The sequence below is a fragment of the Penaeus japonicus genome, unplaced genomic scaffold (genome assembly GCF_977035675.1).
Source record: "Penaeus japonicus unplaced genomic scaffold, GWHDUDI00000001_assembly GWHDUDI00000015, whole genome shotgun sequence".
NCBI classification, from domain to species: domain Eukaryota; kingdom Metazoa; phylum Arthropoda; class Malacostraca; order Decapoda; family Penaeidae; genus Penaeus; species Penaeus japonicus.
The window spans coordinates 21,616,377-21,634,442 of NW_028234417.1; the positions used below are offsets into that span (position 1 = coordinate 21,616,377).

The window sequence follows — 18,066 nt, forward strand, 5'->3', positions numbered from 1 at the left end:
GCCGCGTTCGCATCCCTGCCCGCACCCGCTCGGTGTTCGGATCTCTGGCTTAGCTCGCTCGCTCTCTCTCTCTCTCTCTCTCTCTCTCTCTCTCTCTCTCTCTCTCTCTCTCTCTCTCTCTCTCTCTCTCTATATATATATATATATATATATATATATATATATAAATAAAATATATATATACATATATAATATATATATATATATATATATATATATATATATATATATATATATATATATATATGTGTGTGTGTGTGTGTGTGTGTGTGTGTGTGTGTGTGTGTGTGTGTGTGTGTGTGGTGTGTGTGTGTGCGTGTATGCGTGTGTGTGTGTATGTTTGTATATATGTTTGTATATATGTTTGTATATATGTATGTATATATATATATACATACATATATATATATGTATATATATATATGTATGTATGTATATATATATACATATATTGTATATGTATATGTATATGTATATGTATATGTATATGTATATGTATGTATATATGTATATGTATATATATATATATATATATATATATATATATATATATATATATGTTTATGTATATGTATATATTTATATATCTGTATATATATATATATATATATATATATATATATATATATATATATATATATGTGTGTGTGTGTGTGTGTGTGTGTGTGTGTGTGTGTGTGTGTGTGTGTTTTATGCGGAAGAAATGTCAAGAAGAATGGTAGGACATAAAAACTATTCTGAATGAAACAGTTGAAAAGGTGATTACAAAGAAAGAAAAGAAGAATAAAAATGAGTGGATGACAAATGAAATACTGGAATACTGATCGACGGGTACAGGAAAATAAGAATGAAAAAATATATATAAAACTTTACCAGATCACCATAAAAGAATGCGATAAAACAAAGATCAATGGGCAATGCGAAGAAATAGAAAATTTAGAAAAGCGTTGTATACGAAGGATCTACAATGCAATAAGGTAGGTAGATAAAAAAAATTATTATTTGCAGATGAACGGGCTGGAGAACTTGAAATTTCGAAAAATATGTCTGGCCCTCAAATAATAAATAAGTTCAAATAAGTTCAGAAGTTATACAAACTAAAACGAAAATGAAGAAAGAAAAGGCCGTTGGACCAGATAAATTTGTGCAGAAATGCTAAATGCCCTAGAAGACTTAGAGTATAACACTGTGACATAGTTATATAATAAAATATTGCACCAGATACAGTTCAGAAGATCTATGCAAATCAGTATATATAGCACTTCCAAAGAAACCAAGAGCAACTGAATGTCGCTTACATAGAATAATAAGCCTCAACAGCCACATTATCAATATTATCCTCAGAATCATGATGAAATCTAGAACCAAAAAACAAAAATAAATAAATAACAGAAGTATAGTATGGTGTCCTAAAAGGTAACGGGACTCGAAATGCTACTTTTAACTTAAGAACCATATGTGAAAGAGCAATAGAAGCACAAAAAGACCTATCTGTATTTAGCCTCAAGTATCTATTCAAAAGCCTCTGATACAGTCAGGCATGAACAACTTTTCAACATTCTGGAAAATTTAGAATTCGATGGCAAAGACTTAAGACTCCTACAGAACCTCCAACAGTAAAAATAGACCAAGACTAAAGCGAATGAACGAAAGTAAAAAGAGATGTAAGACAAGCCTTTGTTATGTCTCCTGATTTGTTCAACCTTTTACAGTGAAATAATATTTCGAGAACTTGCTGATTTATCACAAATCAGACTTCAAAAACTTTTGCACACAACAGCATATTATAGTAGAAAATATGGTTTGGAATTAAACGGTACGAAACATGTACGCAGCAAAAAAAGAGTAATACCAAAATGTGAACTCACAGCAGAGAACAATTAGATAAGACAGGTAGAACGATTTTCATATGTTGGAAGTTTAATAACATATGATGGTAGAAGTGATCAAGACATCAAAAAACGGATAACAATTGCCAAACAAACCTGCGCCAAAATATCTGATCTATTTAAAAACAACAGAATATCAATTTCAAGCAGAGTTGGATTACTCAAAGGCTACATTTGCTCATAATGACATATGGATGCCAAAGTTGGATCAATAAAAATGGAAGACGAATTGCGTGCTGCAGAAATTTAGATTCTTAGAAGAATGTTAACCCTTTCCCTGTCACGACGGTATATACCGTCAAACTTTTTCGCCGGTAAACTGCTTCGACGTCATATTATGTAGTTATGACATGCTATAAGCTTGCTGCGATGGTATAGCGACATAGACAATGTTGCATGTTGATTTGTAAGGTTGTCTTATAATCTATTTTTTATTTGATATCGAGATATTTAACAAAATGTTTTGCAGCAAATGCCGCACAACAGATCACCTAGTCATTGTTATTATTATCATTACTATTGTTACTATAATTAATCTTGGTATTAATGTTATAATTATCATCATTATTACTATTATCAAGAATCTTAGATCTATTCGTATTACCACGATATATCAGTCTTATCTTTGTCTTTCATATTATCTATATCATTGTCGTCACCATGGCTAACATCATTATATAATTACTATCACTATCATCATGTTTATTGTCATTGTTTCATTACCATGTTTATCCTTCTTACTATTACTATCAATGACACGATCATTATCATTATCATTATTGCTATTTTGATGATACCAATCATTAATATTATCCTTATTATTAGCATTACTGTTACCATTAAAATTGTTATCATTACAATTGTTATCATAATTATGATTATCATTATAATTGTCATCAATAGTAGTAGTTGTAGTAGCAGCAGTAGTAGTAGTAGTAGTAATAGTAGTGCAGTAGTATTAGTAATAGTAGTTGCATCATCATCATCCACTAAATCCCATAAGGAAGCATTTCTTTCTAATAACTGAAGAATATTATTGTTTCAGGACAGATGTATCCGTAATATCGTGTCCAAAAAAATTCAGTTTTAATAAGCTGGCGGAAAATCGGCAGTTAGAAATTACATGAAACAAGTAGGATATTTGTTTTCACTGTCGATATCAGTATACATTGTTTCGCGATATGATCCTAACCAAAAGAGAAAGCATTTTATGAAATGAGTATTAAAAAAGAAAAAAAAAAAAGAACCTGAAATTCTCCCGGTGTCAACTAAGTGGCCCTATTTGTCAGTTGATGAAAAATTCGTTTGTAAGACTCGCTTTTCTGTCTCCCGCACACATGTGAAGATTTCATTAGAGTGAGACTCTAATGTAGATGGTCTTCTCAGATTCCTTAAAGAAGCAAAATACCAATTACAGGATTCATACGTTATGCATTATTGCAAAAGCTTTCATGCAGCAACCGTTGCAGTTATTATGAATTGTTTTTCTAAGACGTATTGTTCAAACATCCTATGATGACTATTCCACAGGCAGTGTTTAGTCCGCTGCGTTGGGGAGAGCATTTTCCAAGTGGGATACTTACAGAGCAAGATGTGTGGAGTGGAAAATTAAATAAAACATAAACACAATAATGAGAAAGGCGATCCAGTACTCGCTTAGCGTTTTTCGTCGGAAGTTGTGGCTTTTTAATTCTATCTAATAGGCGTTAGCGATAGTCCGTCCGTACAGGGGTTCCAAAAGTTGTTTTCTCAATGGTGGCCCCAAAGTCCCTTTTTTATCCCCCACCACACTGCTCAACATGAATTTACCTTAATATCATGGTGGATTTTCGCTTGTTCCAAGGACTATTACTGTTACTCGAATCAAAATAAACAAAATGGCAAACATTAAACACACTAGAAGAATGCGAGTAGCGTATTATACCCGTAGATTTTCTTTCACTTTGGTGTCTTGCGACTCTGCTATTTACTTCCTAAGTTCCCTTGACACTCGAATGCCGCAGCACCCATTTTGGGAGCCAGTAGTCTATAAGCTTGTGTTTCAGGTATAATGCAACTCATATTGCAATTGCTTTTCGTATAATGAATGATTATGATTTATTTCTATCTTCATTTATTGTATTATCATAAATGATATTTTAGTTATATTGCTGTTGTTTTTATCATTATCATTATTATCCTTGCTAATAATCATGCATAATATTTTCATGATTTTTTATAGTAGTATCATCATCATATCGTTATTATCATTATCATTACCGTTATTAGCTGTTATTTTTTCATAACATTAGTTGTTTATGTTACAAAATGTTATTATTGCTACCACTACCATTGTTCATTTCATTATATCCTTGCTATACTTGTTATTAGTATCACTCAATTGACCAGTTTTGCGTTTGTTTTGAATGTTGAAAATTATATTATATCTGAAACTTGAATAAACGATTTTGAAATATAACACTTTTCTTACAACGATACAGTCACCTTCGATGGGTAGCATTCAGAGATCTCGTTTGAAAAAGAGCTGACTAGATTGTTTTATCTCTCTCTCTCTCTCTTTCCTTCCCTCTAAGTTTGATAGCAACCTATCTAAAATCGAGATTCTTAACTCGTTAGGACTAGTTCGGGATCAGAGCACCTTATAAACATGTGATATTGAGTGTGGGTCACTGATACGCCACTTCCGTTGTTATCTTGCCCGTCTCATTATCATGTCAATTGTTTACTGACTTGTTCTCTGTTCTCCTTTGGCGTGTCTGTTTCAATGTATGTGAGTTTATTTGTGTGTGTGTGTGTGTGTCTTTGTGTGTGTGTGTGTGTGTGTGAGTGTGTGTGTGTGTGTGTTCTTGAGTATTTTTGTATATCGAAAATAATAAAGCAAAGCCACATTAAGAATAGATTAAAGTTGTGATATTTCGAACTTTCTGAAAGTCCTCAAGTTCTTAAGTATTCATTTGATACCCTCTGAGGAAGAACTTTCAAAGCAGTTCAAAACGTTGTGACTTTAATTTGTTCTTCTGCGGTGGTGTTTTTATCAAATATCTGTGTGCACATTACTATGTTGTTTTTCTGATCCCTTATGTATACACACCTATGAAGGTGGTTTCGTATTTTGAAATGGGACTTTCAACTTGATAAGCTTTGAGAAATCCCCTTGACACGTGTACCTCCTCAAGATAATTTCATGACACTGTGATACTATTTATAATGACGATCATTTGAAATTGATTGCTTACATTTAGATGACCAGCCTTCTTTTTCACTTTTGAGACAAACATAGAGAGTAATAGAGGCAGTATTATAATATTGTTGTTATTATTGCTGTTGTTTCGTTGTTATGTTACCATAAGTGTGCTCCTTACATGAAGAATAGATTTCCCCAGCTTGGATTTTCCAATTTCAAGGGAATCAACACATATAAACTATGACAGAAAAACCCACTATGCACAAAATATATATATTTTTTTTTTCGTGAAAATGACACCAGCTTCGGAATTCACCTGGATTTCATCTTCAGGTCTGAGGAGGAGGGGAAGAAGGTATATAAGAGGGTAAGGGGGAAGCAGGACAAGAAGGGCAAGTGAGGACAGATGAACGGAAACGAAGGCAAGGGCGAACATAATTGTACATTATTCTATTCATATATACATCCACACAAGTAGATATATATACTGAGCATACATACTTGTGCGCAAACACAAGCAGTATACACATAATGAACGGACCATATTTTTAAAATATTAAACGAAAAGGCTAGTCGCTGATAAACAAGCCAAGTTCATTCCAACGATCAGTGTTGCTTGTGAAAATAAGCAAGTGGTACTTACATATAATCATTACTGTTCTTTAACATTCAAAAAGACACGTTGTTGTCGCTGATAATGAGTGGCGCCTGTTTATTTTGACCACACTCGGAAAATATTTCTCCAGCTGCGTGCATGGCGCTTGCACCTGGGGGGCATTTACGATGCAGGCGTGATTATATGTAGCGAATAAATGAATATGTACGTGCATATATACATACTTTGTGTATCTCTCTCTCTCTCTCTCTCTCTCTCTCTCTCTATATATATATATATATATATATATATATATATATATATATGTATATATATATGTATATATATGTATATATATGTATATATATATTTATATATATTCATATATACGTGTGTGTGTGTCCATAGGTGTGTATCTATGACTATATGTAAAAATACAATAACATGATCCCACATACTTAAACACACCCATGTGTGTGTATATATATATATATATATATATATATATATATATATATATATATATATATATATATATATATACATTTATACATATATACATATATAAGCACACACGATACATGAGCCATCCTGCCTGTGGGTATATTAAGCCACCGTGATATCCGCCGCTCACAATCCTTCTCTCGCCTCCGTCCCGAGCGCTCCCTCACCCTCTCCACATCTCGCTCGAACACCTTATCCAGGAGGACGAGTGGGTTCTCCTGCACAAAACCAAAGAACCATGAACATCGAACAGCAGCAACTTCTTTACCTCTTCGAGCTACCTCAGGAACCCCTTAATAGACCCAGAGGGAAAGGGTCTGTCCTCTTCGTCCTTGAAAATGATGACACGGTTAGTCACAGGTTGTAGGCACTGTAGATAGGTTGTAAGTTATGGATGTGTGTATGGAAGAATTACAAAATATCATATGCGATTTTGGTTGTATTAACATTATACATGTGGTATGATTAACACTAATAGATAAATTGATAGGTGTGATTAGATAGATAGACAGACAAATTCACACCTTGGAAGCAGTTCAGGATTTGTTTCAGATGCCAGAGCCTTGGCATTCTTTAAGCCAGTGAGGAGTATCAACTAGGTATAGCTGCTGACTGATGAGCTAGGACTGTTCACCATTATTACTTTAGTAAAGTAGGAATATTCAAAAGGTTTTGGTCATACCCCGATGCATAGCAACAGGTCAGAGTTTCTCCCTGTAATGTGAAACAGGACTTGTGCTGAACCTACACCCATTATCTAACTAGAATAAACGACCAAGAGAGTACAGGTTGATGTTGATGATTCTTCTGTCACATGATTTTGCAGAGAATTTTCTCCGTCTTAATGATGGATATTGTGAATACCCTTTCACTACTTGCTTGGTTATGATAGTGGTTGAACATTTATATACTGCTGTAGCTTCCTCTTTTCAATATTTGGACTCGTCTAGTAAAAAAAAAAAAAAAATGGGGTAACGAGAAAAGTGTCAATGAATGTACTGACCCAAAGTTACCTTTTTCATCGTATAAAGTCTATTATATATATTATATTACATGGCCGTAATAAAGGCTTATCTTATATGGATATAGAAGCTTTATTCTCTAGTTATGAGACATATGAGTACCATCATACTATGTTTATACTCATGTAAGGAATTTGAGTTTAGTGTGAATTTCAAAATCGTGTTATAATCAAGTAAAGTTTCGGTGTATTTTTCAAAAATGGTCTTTATTTGCATAATGTTTTTATTCCAAGGATTTATCTTTTGTAACAGTATTTTTCTTTAAGTCGATTATAATTCTTTAAATGATTATTACTATTATCATTTTAGAAATAAAGATCGGATTCATCCCGAGCCCTGTTTTATGTACGTAATCACAAACATCCTACAAACCATGACGAGCAAACCTTTTAAATTTCACATAATGAATCCTTTCTATATAAGCCACAAGCAAAAATCCTCCAACTTCAACATGCATTCTGTACAGTTCTCGTATCCTTCCAGCCTCCCCTTGTGACCACGAGGATAGCGGGTTCCCCCTCTATCAAGCTCCAAGTGCCAGAACGAAATGACGTGGCACTGCAGGATCTCGGCACGGCTACTTCGATTCCTATAGGATCTGCCTTCTCCTTCTTCCTCGCGTCTCATCGGCGAGCTGCCAAGGATCTGTGTGATGTCTTTATGAGTGAGTTTGATCCTTCGAAGTCAGGGTTGTCATGTCTATGATGTCTTTATGCGAGAGCTAACCCTCGCAAGTCTATTTTGATGGCGTTGAGGATCTTTGCCTGCCTTTGTAAGTGAACTTTGTCCCATGAAGTCAGTTTGGTACAAGTTTGATGTTTATGATGCTCGCAGGTCTTTATGAGTGATTTGATCTATTGAATTTCGTTACCCTGAATTTCAAGAGTTTTGGGAAGTGGCTACTTATTCTTTCTCGCTTTCTCCCACCCCCCCCTTTCCCTTCTTTTTTCCTTTTCTTTGCATTATTCCCACTGGCTACTTTTTTTTTCGCTTCGCCTTTTCCTTTTCCTTGCATTATTCCCACTACCTTCTCTTTTTTTTTTTTTAAATCTTTTCTATTTTCTCCTTCAGTCCCTTCCATTTTCCTCCTTTTTTTTCCACCTCTTTTTCACTTTCTCGTCCAGAGATATAATTCTTGTTCCTTTTTTCTTTCATTTAAATTCCCTCTCTGAATTCACTCGTGGAGCCAGAGATATAATGCGTGTTCCTTTTCCTTCTTTTCATCTCCTTTCTTCTTCTCACACTTCCATCTCCTTCCTCATTTTCCTTTTTCTACTCTTCATCCTCTTTCCCTTCTCTCTGGCCTTTCCCTCCTGCTTCTCTTCTTTTTTCCCTTCTCCTCTCCCTCTTTTCCCTCCTTCTTCTCTTCCTCTTTTCCTTAATTCTTCTCTTCCTCTATTCTCATTCACTCCCTCCTCTTTTGCCTCCATTTACTCTTCCTCTATTCTCCTTCTTATCCTACCCCCCCCCCCCTCCCTTTCTCTTCCACTATTCTCATTCATCCCCTCCTCTTTTTTCCTCCTTCTCTTCCCCTATTCTCATTTTGTTTCTTCCTCCTCCTTCTCTCCCTTTATTTCTCCTTCATTCCCTCTTCATTTTCCCCCATTTCTTCCTCCTCTTTTTCCTCACGCCCATGTCAACCTCCTTCTCCCAACAGAGACCAGCGGAGCCAAAGACCTAATGGAGGTAGCGGCCCGTGTGCATGGCCACGTGAATGAGAGTCTCTTCATCTATGTGCATTGCCCCCACTCTTTTTTATCTCTGAAGAAAGAGGTTGAAAGAAGTTGTTTTCACTCCTCAACCTATTTCACCAACAGAGACCAGCGGAGCCAAAGACCTAATGGAGGTAGCGGCCCGTGTGCATGGCCACGTGAATGAGAGTCTCTTCATCTATGCCATTTCTTTTGTTATTCTGAGAAAGAAGGTTGGTTTTTATCCTCTTTTTTTTTCCTTTTTTGAATTATATTCGTGTATACTTTGTTGACTTTTTGATTCTTCCATCCTTTTTCGTTTTTTGTTTTCATTTTTTCTTTTTTTATTATTATTATTCTTTTCGTGTTTGCAAAGAAAATCAGTTTCCATTTTTTGTGTTTTATTCTTGTTGACTTCATGTTTTTTTGTTTTTTTTTATCTAAAGGTAGAAGTTGGGCTTCCATTAAAGGTAGAATTGGGCTAAAGGATAGAAGTTTTATTTCCATTTTATTATATTATTAATATAATTATATATATAATATATAATAATATATAATATCATTATTTTGTATATATATATATATATATATATATATATATATATATATATATATATTCTTTTTTTTTAATATTTTTAATCTTTCCTCTGTCCATTACCTGACAAAAGAAATGTTTTTCTTTTAATATTTATTAGTTTGGTTTTCCCCTGTCAATTTCTGACAAAAGAAATGTTCTTTGACATTTTTACACGAGCGCGCTGTTTAATGTTGTCCTTTCCCATTTTTTTATTCTCATTATTAATTTTTCACGAGCGCGCTTACAAATACATTAACTTTTTCTGAAGTTATAATTCCTTCAATGTTATTATCATTATTATTATTTTACAAATACGATTAACTTTTTTGAAGTTATAATTCAACAATGTATTCAAAAATCCTTTAAAAAGCATGAACCATAACAACTTTTATTCATGTACAGTTGCTGTTTCCATCCTTTTTCGTGCTGCTCCAAACCTCTAAAAACATTAACATAACAACTTTCCCTTCCTAATCAAAATCCTCTAAAAACATGAACATAACAACTTATTATCATGTACAGTATTTTCATCCTTTTATTTTCTTCTTATTTTGTTTCATATAAAAAAAATCCTAGGGGTAAACCTAATACCAAATTATTCTGAATAAGACACTACCTGAGACAATGTCATGTGACGGCCTTTCACTCGCCTTCGCCAGGAGCTCCAGTCCGTTCGCTTGCCGAGTTTTGTGGAGGTGTTCCCGTCGCGGTTCGTCCCCCAGGAGACGCTGGCGAAGGCGCAGATCAGGATAAACAGAATGGATCCTAATCAGGGTTCCTTTTTATTTCTTTTGATTTTTTTACTCATATAAAAAAAAATCCTAGGGATAAACCTAATACCAAATTATTCTGAATAAGACACTACCTGAGACAATGTCATGTAACGGCCTTTCACTCGCCTTCGCCATGAGCCCATCCGTTCGCCTGCCGATTTTGTGAAGTGTTCCCTCGCGTATCGTCCACCCTGGTAGACGCTGGCGAAGGCGCAGATCAGGATAACATAATGGATCCTAATCAGGTACGTGTATAAAAAATCCTAGGGATAAACCTAATACCAAATTATTCTGAATAAGACACTACCTGAGACAATGTCATGTGACGGCCTTTCACTCGCCTTCGCCAGGAGCTCCAGTCCGTTCGCTTGCCGAGTTTTGTGGAGGTGTTCCCGTCGCGGTTCGTCCCCCAGGAGACGCTGGCGAAGGCGCAGATCAGGATAAACAGAATGGATCCTAATCAGGTACGTGGTTGATACTTCTGATTTTGACATTACTAGTGTCATTGTTTCTATTTTTTTAATTATTAAGATGATGGTGATGGTAGTGGTGGTGGTGATAGTAATGACGATGAGGATAACTCGTAGCATTACCCAACAAGATGGTGTGTGGCGCCTCTCACACGTTTCGTTTCACAATCTCTCCCCAGCGCGAACCCGTGATTGTAGAGCACGGACTGGAGTTCTCTGGCACGCACCTCAAGCCAGAGCACAGGCTCTCTTACTGGAGGGAGGACTATGGCCTCAGTGTTCACCATTGGCACTGGCACCTGATCTACCCGGTTGGCATGGGCGTTGATCGCGACCGGAAGGGAGAACTGTTTTACTACATGCATCAGCAGTTGATTGCCAGGTGAGAGGAGCTTTTGAAAATCAGTTCATGGAAGAATGGAATCAGAAATGCGGGTCACGTCAGTCGCTTGTCGCTGAGATGTTTTGTATTACTTTTTTTAAGATGATGGTGATGGTAGTGGTGGTGTGATAGTATGACGAGAGGAAAACTCGTAGCATTACTCCCCAACAAGATGGTGTGGTGCGCCCTCTCCATCACGTTTTCGTTTCACAATCTCTCCCCAGCGCGAACCCGTGATTGTAGAGCACGGACTGGAGTTCTCTGGCACGCACCTCAAGCCAGAGCACAGGCTCTCTTACTGGAGGGAGGACTATGGCCTCAGTGTCCACCATTGGCACTGGCACCTGATCTACCCGGTTGGCATGGGCGTTGATCGCGACCGGAAGGGAGAACTGTTTTACTACATGCATCAGCAGTTGATTGCCAGGTGAGAGGAGCTTTTTGGAAACTCAGTTTCAAGAAGAATGGAATCAGAAATGCGGGTCACGTCAGTCGCTTGTCGCTGAGATGTTCATGCGATTCATCGATTTTGTTTTTGTTAAAAACCATAATGTTCAAAAGAAATATTTTCGCTTCAGTTTAGGGAATTTAAACAACATGCAAAGTTGTCAAAAGAAATGTTTTCGCATCAGTTAAACAACCAAAGTTCAAAAGAATATTTTCGCATCAGTTTAGGAATTTCCTGTGTTAGTGCATGACTTTCGTATGTCATGCGATCTATATTTCCGATTTGTGGTTAACCATGATATTTAGCAATATACATGTATATATGTACATATATATATATATATATATATATATATATATATATATATATATATATATATATATCTCCGTGAGTATTTAAGAACGATATTTCCTAACTTCCCTTCCCTACACCACACGACTCTAACAATCTACCATACCCGTTTAGTAGCATCCATCTCACGAGCTCATTCGCCGCCCACTACCAGGTACGACTTGGAGCGTCTCAGCCTGGGCCTCCCGCGAGTGGAGAAGCTAGACAACTGGCGAGTTCCCATCGAGGACGGGTACTTCCCCAAACTCACCATCAGCAACACCGGAAGGGCTTGGGGGACGCGGCAGGATAACACGCTGCCAAAGGTAGAGAGTGGGGGGGGTGGGGGAGGTTGTTTGAATGACAGGCTGATACAGTTTAGCTGGATTTGCTGTTGCTTGAGGTTTAATGGATATTAGTAGTATTGATCTAAGTTTGTGTATATGGAAGATATTGTTAGAATACTTATGATTAAAGCAATCACAATGATGATAATTACGTGAGAAAATGTAATAAAGAGTAGATCAAATGATGCTAATGATGGTAATGATAATTATAATAACAATACCAAAAACTCCTCCACCAACAATAATAACCATGATGATAAAGCCATTCCCCCCCCCCCCCCCCGGCAGGACTTCCGACGCAGGGAGATCGGGGAGTTTGTGGACATCACTGACTTGGAAATATGGCGATCTCGACTCCTGGATGCTATTCATCAGGGCTTCATGGTTGACGTGTGTTTCCCATATTATCATTTTCTTGTTTATTTTTTTTTTTCTCTGTAACTTATGTTTGGATTAGTGAGAAAACGAAGACTACAGTAATGCTTAATCGCCTGTGTATCCACGTACTTCGCTGTTGCATACGACTTCACAAACACAGTGTTATATAATGACCTTATATATTGAAAACATAATCAACCCCCGAAATGGCTTTCCGCCACGCACACCAACATCCTTCCATAACACACGACGGCGCAGGGACTCTAACACCAAATCTTAACACCGCAGCGCAAGGGCAACAAAGTTCCAATTCGAGATGACGTCACTAGCGGTCAGCGAGGAATAGACATCTTGGCTGAGGCGCTGGAGGCTGATGAGGATCTCAGCATCAACTACCCTTTCTACGGCAGCCTGCACAACTTCGGCCACGACATCCTGGCCTTTTCGCACGATCCTGACAACGCTCACAAGGTGCTCGCGAGAAAGAGGGAGTGGGAGTGGGAGTGGGGGGAGGGATGGGAGTGGGAGGGAGGGATGGGAGTAGGGGGAGGGATGAGAGTGGGACTGGGGGGAAGGTGTGGGACTGGGGGAAGGGAGTGGGAGTGGGGGATGGAAAAGGGCGGAGGATAGGGAGTAAAGGGGAAAAGGAGAGGGCGGAGTAAGGAGAGAGGGAGTGGGAGTGGGAAGGCGAGAGAGAGGGAGAGGAAGAAGAAGTGGGAGTCAGAGCTAGAGGGAGAGGGAGTGGGAATGGAAGTCTCGGGTTGAAGAGGAGAAGGGAGGGACAGACAGAGGGAAGGGGAAGAGAAAAGGAAGGGAAGGGTAGGAAAAGACAATTAGGAGAGCGAGAAAACGCTAAAAGAAAAAGGGAAGGAAAGTAAATAGAGAAGGAGAGAAAGCGAGAATAAAAATCACAATTAGACACAATCAAAAACACGATTTGAATTACTCGAAAGATAGGACGCAACAAATGACCTGATTTTTCTCTCATTCGCAGGAGGAGATGGGCGTTATCGGAGACGTCGGAATATCAGTGAAAGACCCGGCGTTTTACCGCCTGCACAAGCTCGTGGATGACTTGTTCCAGGAGTACAAGCTGACGCAGCCGCCGTACAGTGAAGAGGAGGTAAGTCTTGGTAATCACTGTCATCAGATGCTGGTTAGTATCACAACTAAGGGCTTTCTATTCTTACCATCAAATGATTGTTATTTTATTATCAAATTACAGTTATTCTTACTATGTTTTTTTTCTTCTTACTATGCGTTATTACACTCATCACCCGTCCATACTTGCTTCCGGACACGAACTTACCTATCCCCAACAGTCCCTGCGGAGGAATCCAAAAACTATGCGAAAGTAAACGTATCTTAATTGTTAAAATATACTTTCATAATTCCATCACAGCTTTCCCTGCCTGGCATTACGATCGAGAAGGCAGGCGTGGTGCGAGACAACGAGGCTGACGTCCTCCACACCGGCTGGAGGAAGAGGGAGTTCGAGGCCAGCCGCGGCATCGAGTTCAGTGGGATGCCTGTGATTCTGCGCCTCACGCACATCGACCACGAGCCCTTCGACTATCGTCTGCAGGCCAGTTGCGTTTCGTTTAGGTTTATGTGTAAACTAAAATCCTTTGGGGTGCTAGAGTTGAATTGCAGCTCGGAGGTTGCTTAGATTTTTTTTTTCTTTCTTCTAAGTATCCGGTGGAAGCACTGGACAGAAGTGATCAAATTAGAGTTTAGGAATAGGAACAGTTCGAAGCAGCGCCGCAACACTGAAAACAGATAGATCGTTAAATCCAGGACACTTCGGAACCACGCACCATAAAAGATAACGTGATTCCTGCTTGCGCTGCAGGTAAACAACAACCACCGAGGAACGAAGGTAGTGACTGTGCGGATATTTTTGGCCCCGAAGTTCAACGGTCAAGAACAAGAGATGGACTTCATGGAGCAGCGAATCCTCTGGTGTGAAATGGACAAGTTCACTTACGATCGTGAGTTTGGCATTATTCTCTTTAACCTACAATTTCATTTTCTCGACATGATTTCTGAGACTCATTCCATAATTTAAAACTCACATAAATAAAACAAGTACTACATATATTTTCCCTATACGAGGCAGTCAGAGTGTCTTAGAGAGTCTAAAATCTAAAAGCACTAACGTAGCTCGACTTGGGACCCGCAGTAAAACCAGGGAAGAACCACATCGTCAGATCGTCGAAGGAGTCGTCCATCACCAACCTCGAGGAACTGACCTTCGGTGACATCGAAGGCTCTGGGCCCGGAAACTCGAGTGAGTATGGGGGGAGGGAGATAGGGAGAGAGAGAGAGAGAGAGAGAGAGAGAGAGAGAGAGAGAGAGAGAGAGAGAGAGAGAGAGAGAGAGAGAGAGAGAGAGAGAGAGAGAGAGAGAGGGGAGAGGAGCTGAAGGAGAGGAAGGAGGTTGGAGAGAGAGAGAGAGAGATAGAGAGAGAGATAGGGGAGAGGGAGAGAGAGAGAGAGGGAGAGGGAGAGAGAGAGGGGAGAGAGAGAGAGAGAGAGAGGAAAGAGGGAGAGAGAGAGGGGGGGGGAGAGGGAGAGAGAGAGAGAGAAAGAGAGGGAGAGGAAGAGGAAGAGGGAGAGAGAGAGAGAGAGAGAGAGAGAGAGAGAGAGAGAGAGAGAGAGAGAGAGAGAGAGAGAGAGAGAGAGAGAGAGAAAGGGGGATGATACAGAAAAAAGAGAGAAAGAGAGAGAGAGAAAGGGGGGGAGGAGACAGAAAAAGAGAGAAAGAGAGAGAGAGGGGCGAGGGGGGAGGAGGAAACAGAGAGAGAGAACGAGAGGGAGAGAGGGCGAAAGGGAGGGAGAGCGAGAGGGAGGGAAAGCGAGAGCAAGCGAGAGCAAGCGAGAGCAAGCGAGAGAGAGAGAGAGAGAGAGAGAGAGAGAGAGAGAGAGAGAGAGAGAGAGAGAGAGAGAGAGAGAGAAAGAGAGAAAGAGAAGAGAGTGAGAGAGAAAAAGAGAGAGAGACAACGATAGCATGTAAGTAAAGTCCATCTCATATCTCTTTCTTCAGGTGAACAGCTAGCGATCAACTTCTGCGGCTGCGGGTGGCCCCAACACATGCTGCTCCCCCGCGGCCGCCCCGAGGGAATGGTCTTCCAACTCTTCTTCATGCTCACAGACTACGACCAGGACAAAGTGCGTGGTTCATGTGAACATACAAAGGTTGAATATGAATGTTGACATTATTTTAGTTTAAAGTTTTCCCTCTGGATGTTTGTGTATATGTGTGTTTGTGTTTGTATATATATATATATATATATATATATATATATATATATATATATATATATATATATGCATAATACACACACACACACACACACACACACACACACACACACACACACACACACACCACACATACATGCACACAAATAAAAAAAAAATAAAATAAAAAAACAACATAAACACACACACACACAAACTCACATACACGCATCCTGCAAGAGTAGCAAACATAAACATATGTTCCTCTCTTTTCCTCAGGTGTTGAACTCGGGCCAGACGAGACGCTGTGCCAACGGCGTGTCCTTCTGCGGAATACAGGACGCCAAATACCCCGATGCCCGTCCGATGGGCTTCCCGTTCGACCGCCGTCCCGCGCCCGTGCTCAGTGAGATGTCCGACTACGCCCGCCTCGGCAACACTTACCTGCATGACGTCACGATTAAGTTCCTCGGCGAAAAACTAAACTGAGGTGCGCGTCGTGCGGCTGCAGAGGTCGCGTGTATCGGTGTGTCTATTTGTCTGTCAGTTTATATGTCTGTCTGTCTTTCCCCTTCCCTTCCCTCCCCCTCCCCATCCCTCTCCCTCTTTCTCCCTATCTCCCCTTCTCTCTCTCTCTCTCTCTCTCTCTCTCTCTCTCTATATATCTATATATATATATTTATATATATATATATATATATATATATATAGATATGTATGTATATATATATATATATATATATATATATATATATATATATATATATTGTCACAGCAGATCATTGAAGTAAATGATTAATTGCTGAAATAGACGTCTGCCATAACCTATAGTATCCTTTGTATTTATGCAATTATTACTTTTAATTATTACTGTTTAACATCATCTTATACCATTGGCCACATTAATATTTGAACTTTGGGAGAAGAAAGAAAATTATGAATTAATTAAGGAATTGTTAACTAAAGGATGTGGATTTCCAGAAAAGTGTTTTGTAGTAGACTGAGTGTCAGGGCTGGTGGCATCCTGTGCAATTTTATCATTGTGTTTTTGCTGATTATTCTGACATGGTAAGACTGTCTATAAGGCCAGTAAGTCCACTAAGATTGTTATATTTTATATAATATATCTTGGTGTTAGTTAAGGGAATTTATTGTGTTTACATTTGAAAAACCGTTACGGAAGTGTGGGGAGTGTTTGTTTACATATTTGAATAAGGCCGTATGTAAGGACTTATGATTTTAATTTTGAAGGATCTCAGTCACTGAATCATTGTATTTACCTAGAAGTGATTATATTGTTGACAGTTGTGTTACATAGGTATGATCCAACTATTGTTTCTTATTGGAATAATTATCATTTTCTATATTTTCAAATAGGTCTTTTACTTAAGAACAACCTTACTATCATATGTGAAAAATAAGCTACACAATTCTGGCTTATGATCAGTAAGAAAGATAAAGCTGTAACAAATATTTCTAGAGCCCTAGATATCAGTGTAAATTATCACAAGATACCTTGATTTATCAGTGTTGACTCTGATGATAGGGTCCATGGACCTGATGACATGGATTATAACAATATATATGTGATATATATATATATATATATATATATATATACATATATATACATATATATACATACATATATATATATATATATATATATATATATATATATATATATATATATGCATATATATGTTTACATAGATAAATAGATATAGAGATAGATGATTAGACAGGCAGACAGAGAGATTGACATATAGACACACACACACACAAATATATATTTAAGGTCTTCTTAAATTCTTCTTAAAATACCAGGAAAGGATGTCCAGATTTCCTGGTTCTTAAGCGCCGAGGCAAGAAATATCTGTCCAAGCAATGCGAGTGGCATCACTTACAGCACATTGACCCTGAAGAGTATTATGTGTGTTGCTATCAGTATTACTTCAGAGAGCTTTTCACTTCGAGTATATCTCTTTCTTCAGGAACAAGGGACAGTATTTTGAGTGATACTACAGTGGAAGATGTGGAAGACTCATGGTTAAATAAGCACAGGTGTAAGGGTGTGATATCAGGGCCCTGTTGCATTGTTGCACGATATTGAGATTCCAATTTACATATTTTCCACGTGTCTTTTCCTTGGATGGATATAACAGAACAACAGTTTTGGCGGTACTCTTTATCTGTCTTGGTCTGTTATCGTATTAAATTTGTTGTGTAACTTT

The 18,066-nt window shown here is 38.2% G+C and overlaps 1 protein-coding gene across 1 annotated transcript; it reads left to right on the forward strand.

Annotated features, from left to right (window-relative positions):
- The first annotated feature begins 6,284 nt into the window (after positions 1–6,284).
- On the forward strand, positions 6,285–17,206 carry LOC122242476 (hemocyanin AA6 chain). Its single transcript, XM_042999772.2, has 14 exons — positions 6,285–6,521; positions 7,678–7,858; positions 9,012–9,118; positions 10,586–10,699; positions 10,885–11,087; positions 12,041–12,191; positions 12,501–12,602; positions 12,879–13,061; positions 13,585–13,713; positions 13,993–14,175; positions 14,443–14,581; positions 14,773–14,880; positions 15,636–15,760; positions 16,112–17,206. Exons 1-14 carry the CDS (start codon positions 6,411–6,413, stop codon positions 16,319–16,321), a joined length of 2,046 nt encoding a protein of 681 aa, XP_042855706.2. The 5' UTR covers positions 6,285–6,410; the 3' UTR covers positions 16,322–17,206.
- The last annotated feature ends 860 nt before the right edge of the window (positions 17,207–18,066 follow it).

Bases quoted from the DNA above. Each gene is read 5' to 3' on its own strand.
- LOC122242476 (XM_042999772.2), top strand. From the start codon at position 6,411: ATGAACATCGAACAGCAGCAACTTCTTTACCTCTTCGAGCTACCTCAG. The intron at 13,714-13,992 runs GTAAGTCTTGGT...ATTCCATCACAG, and splicing joins CGCCGTACAGTGAAGAGGAG to CTTTCCCTGCCTGGCATTAC. The intron at 14,881-15,635 runs GTGAGTATGGGG...CTCTTTCTTCAG, and splicing joins CTCTGGGCCCGGAAACTCGA to GTGAACAGCTAGCGATCAAC.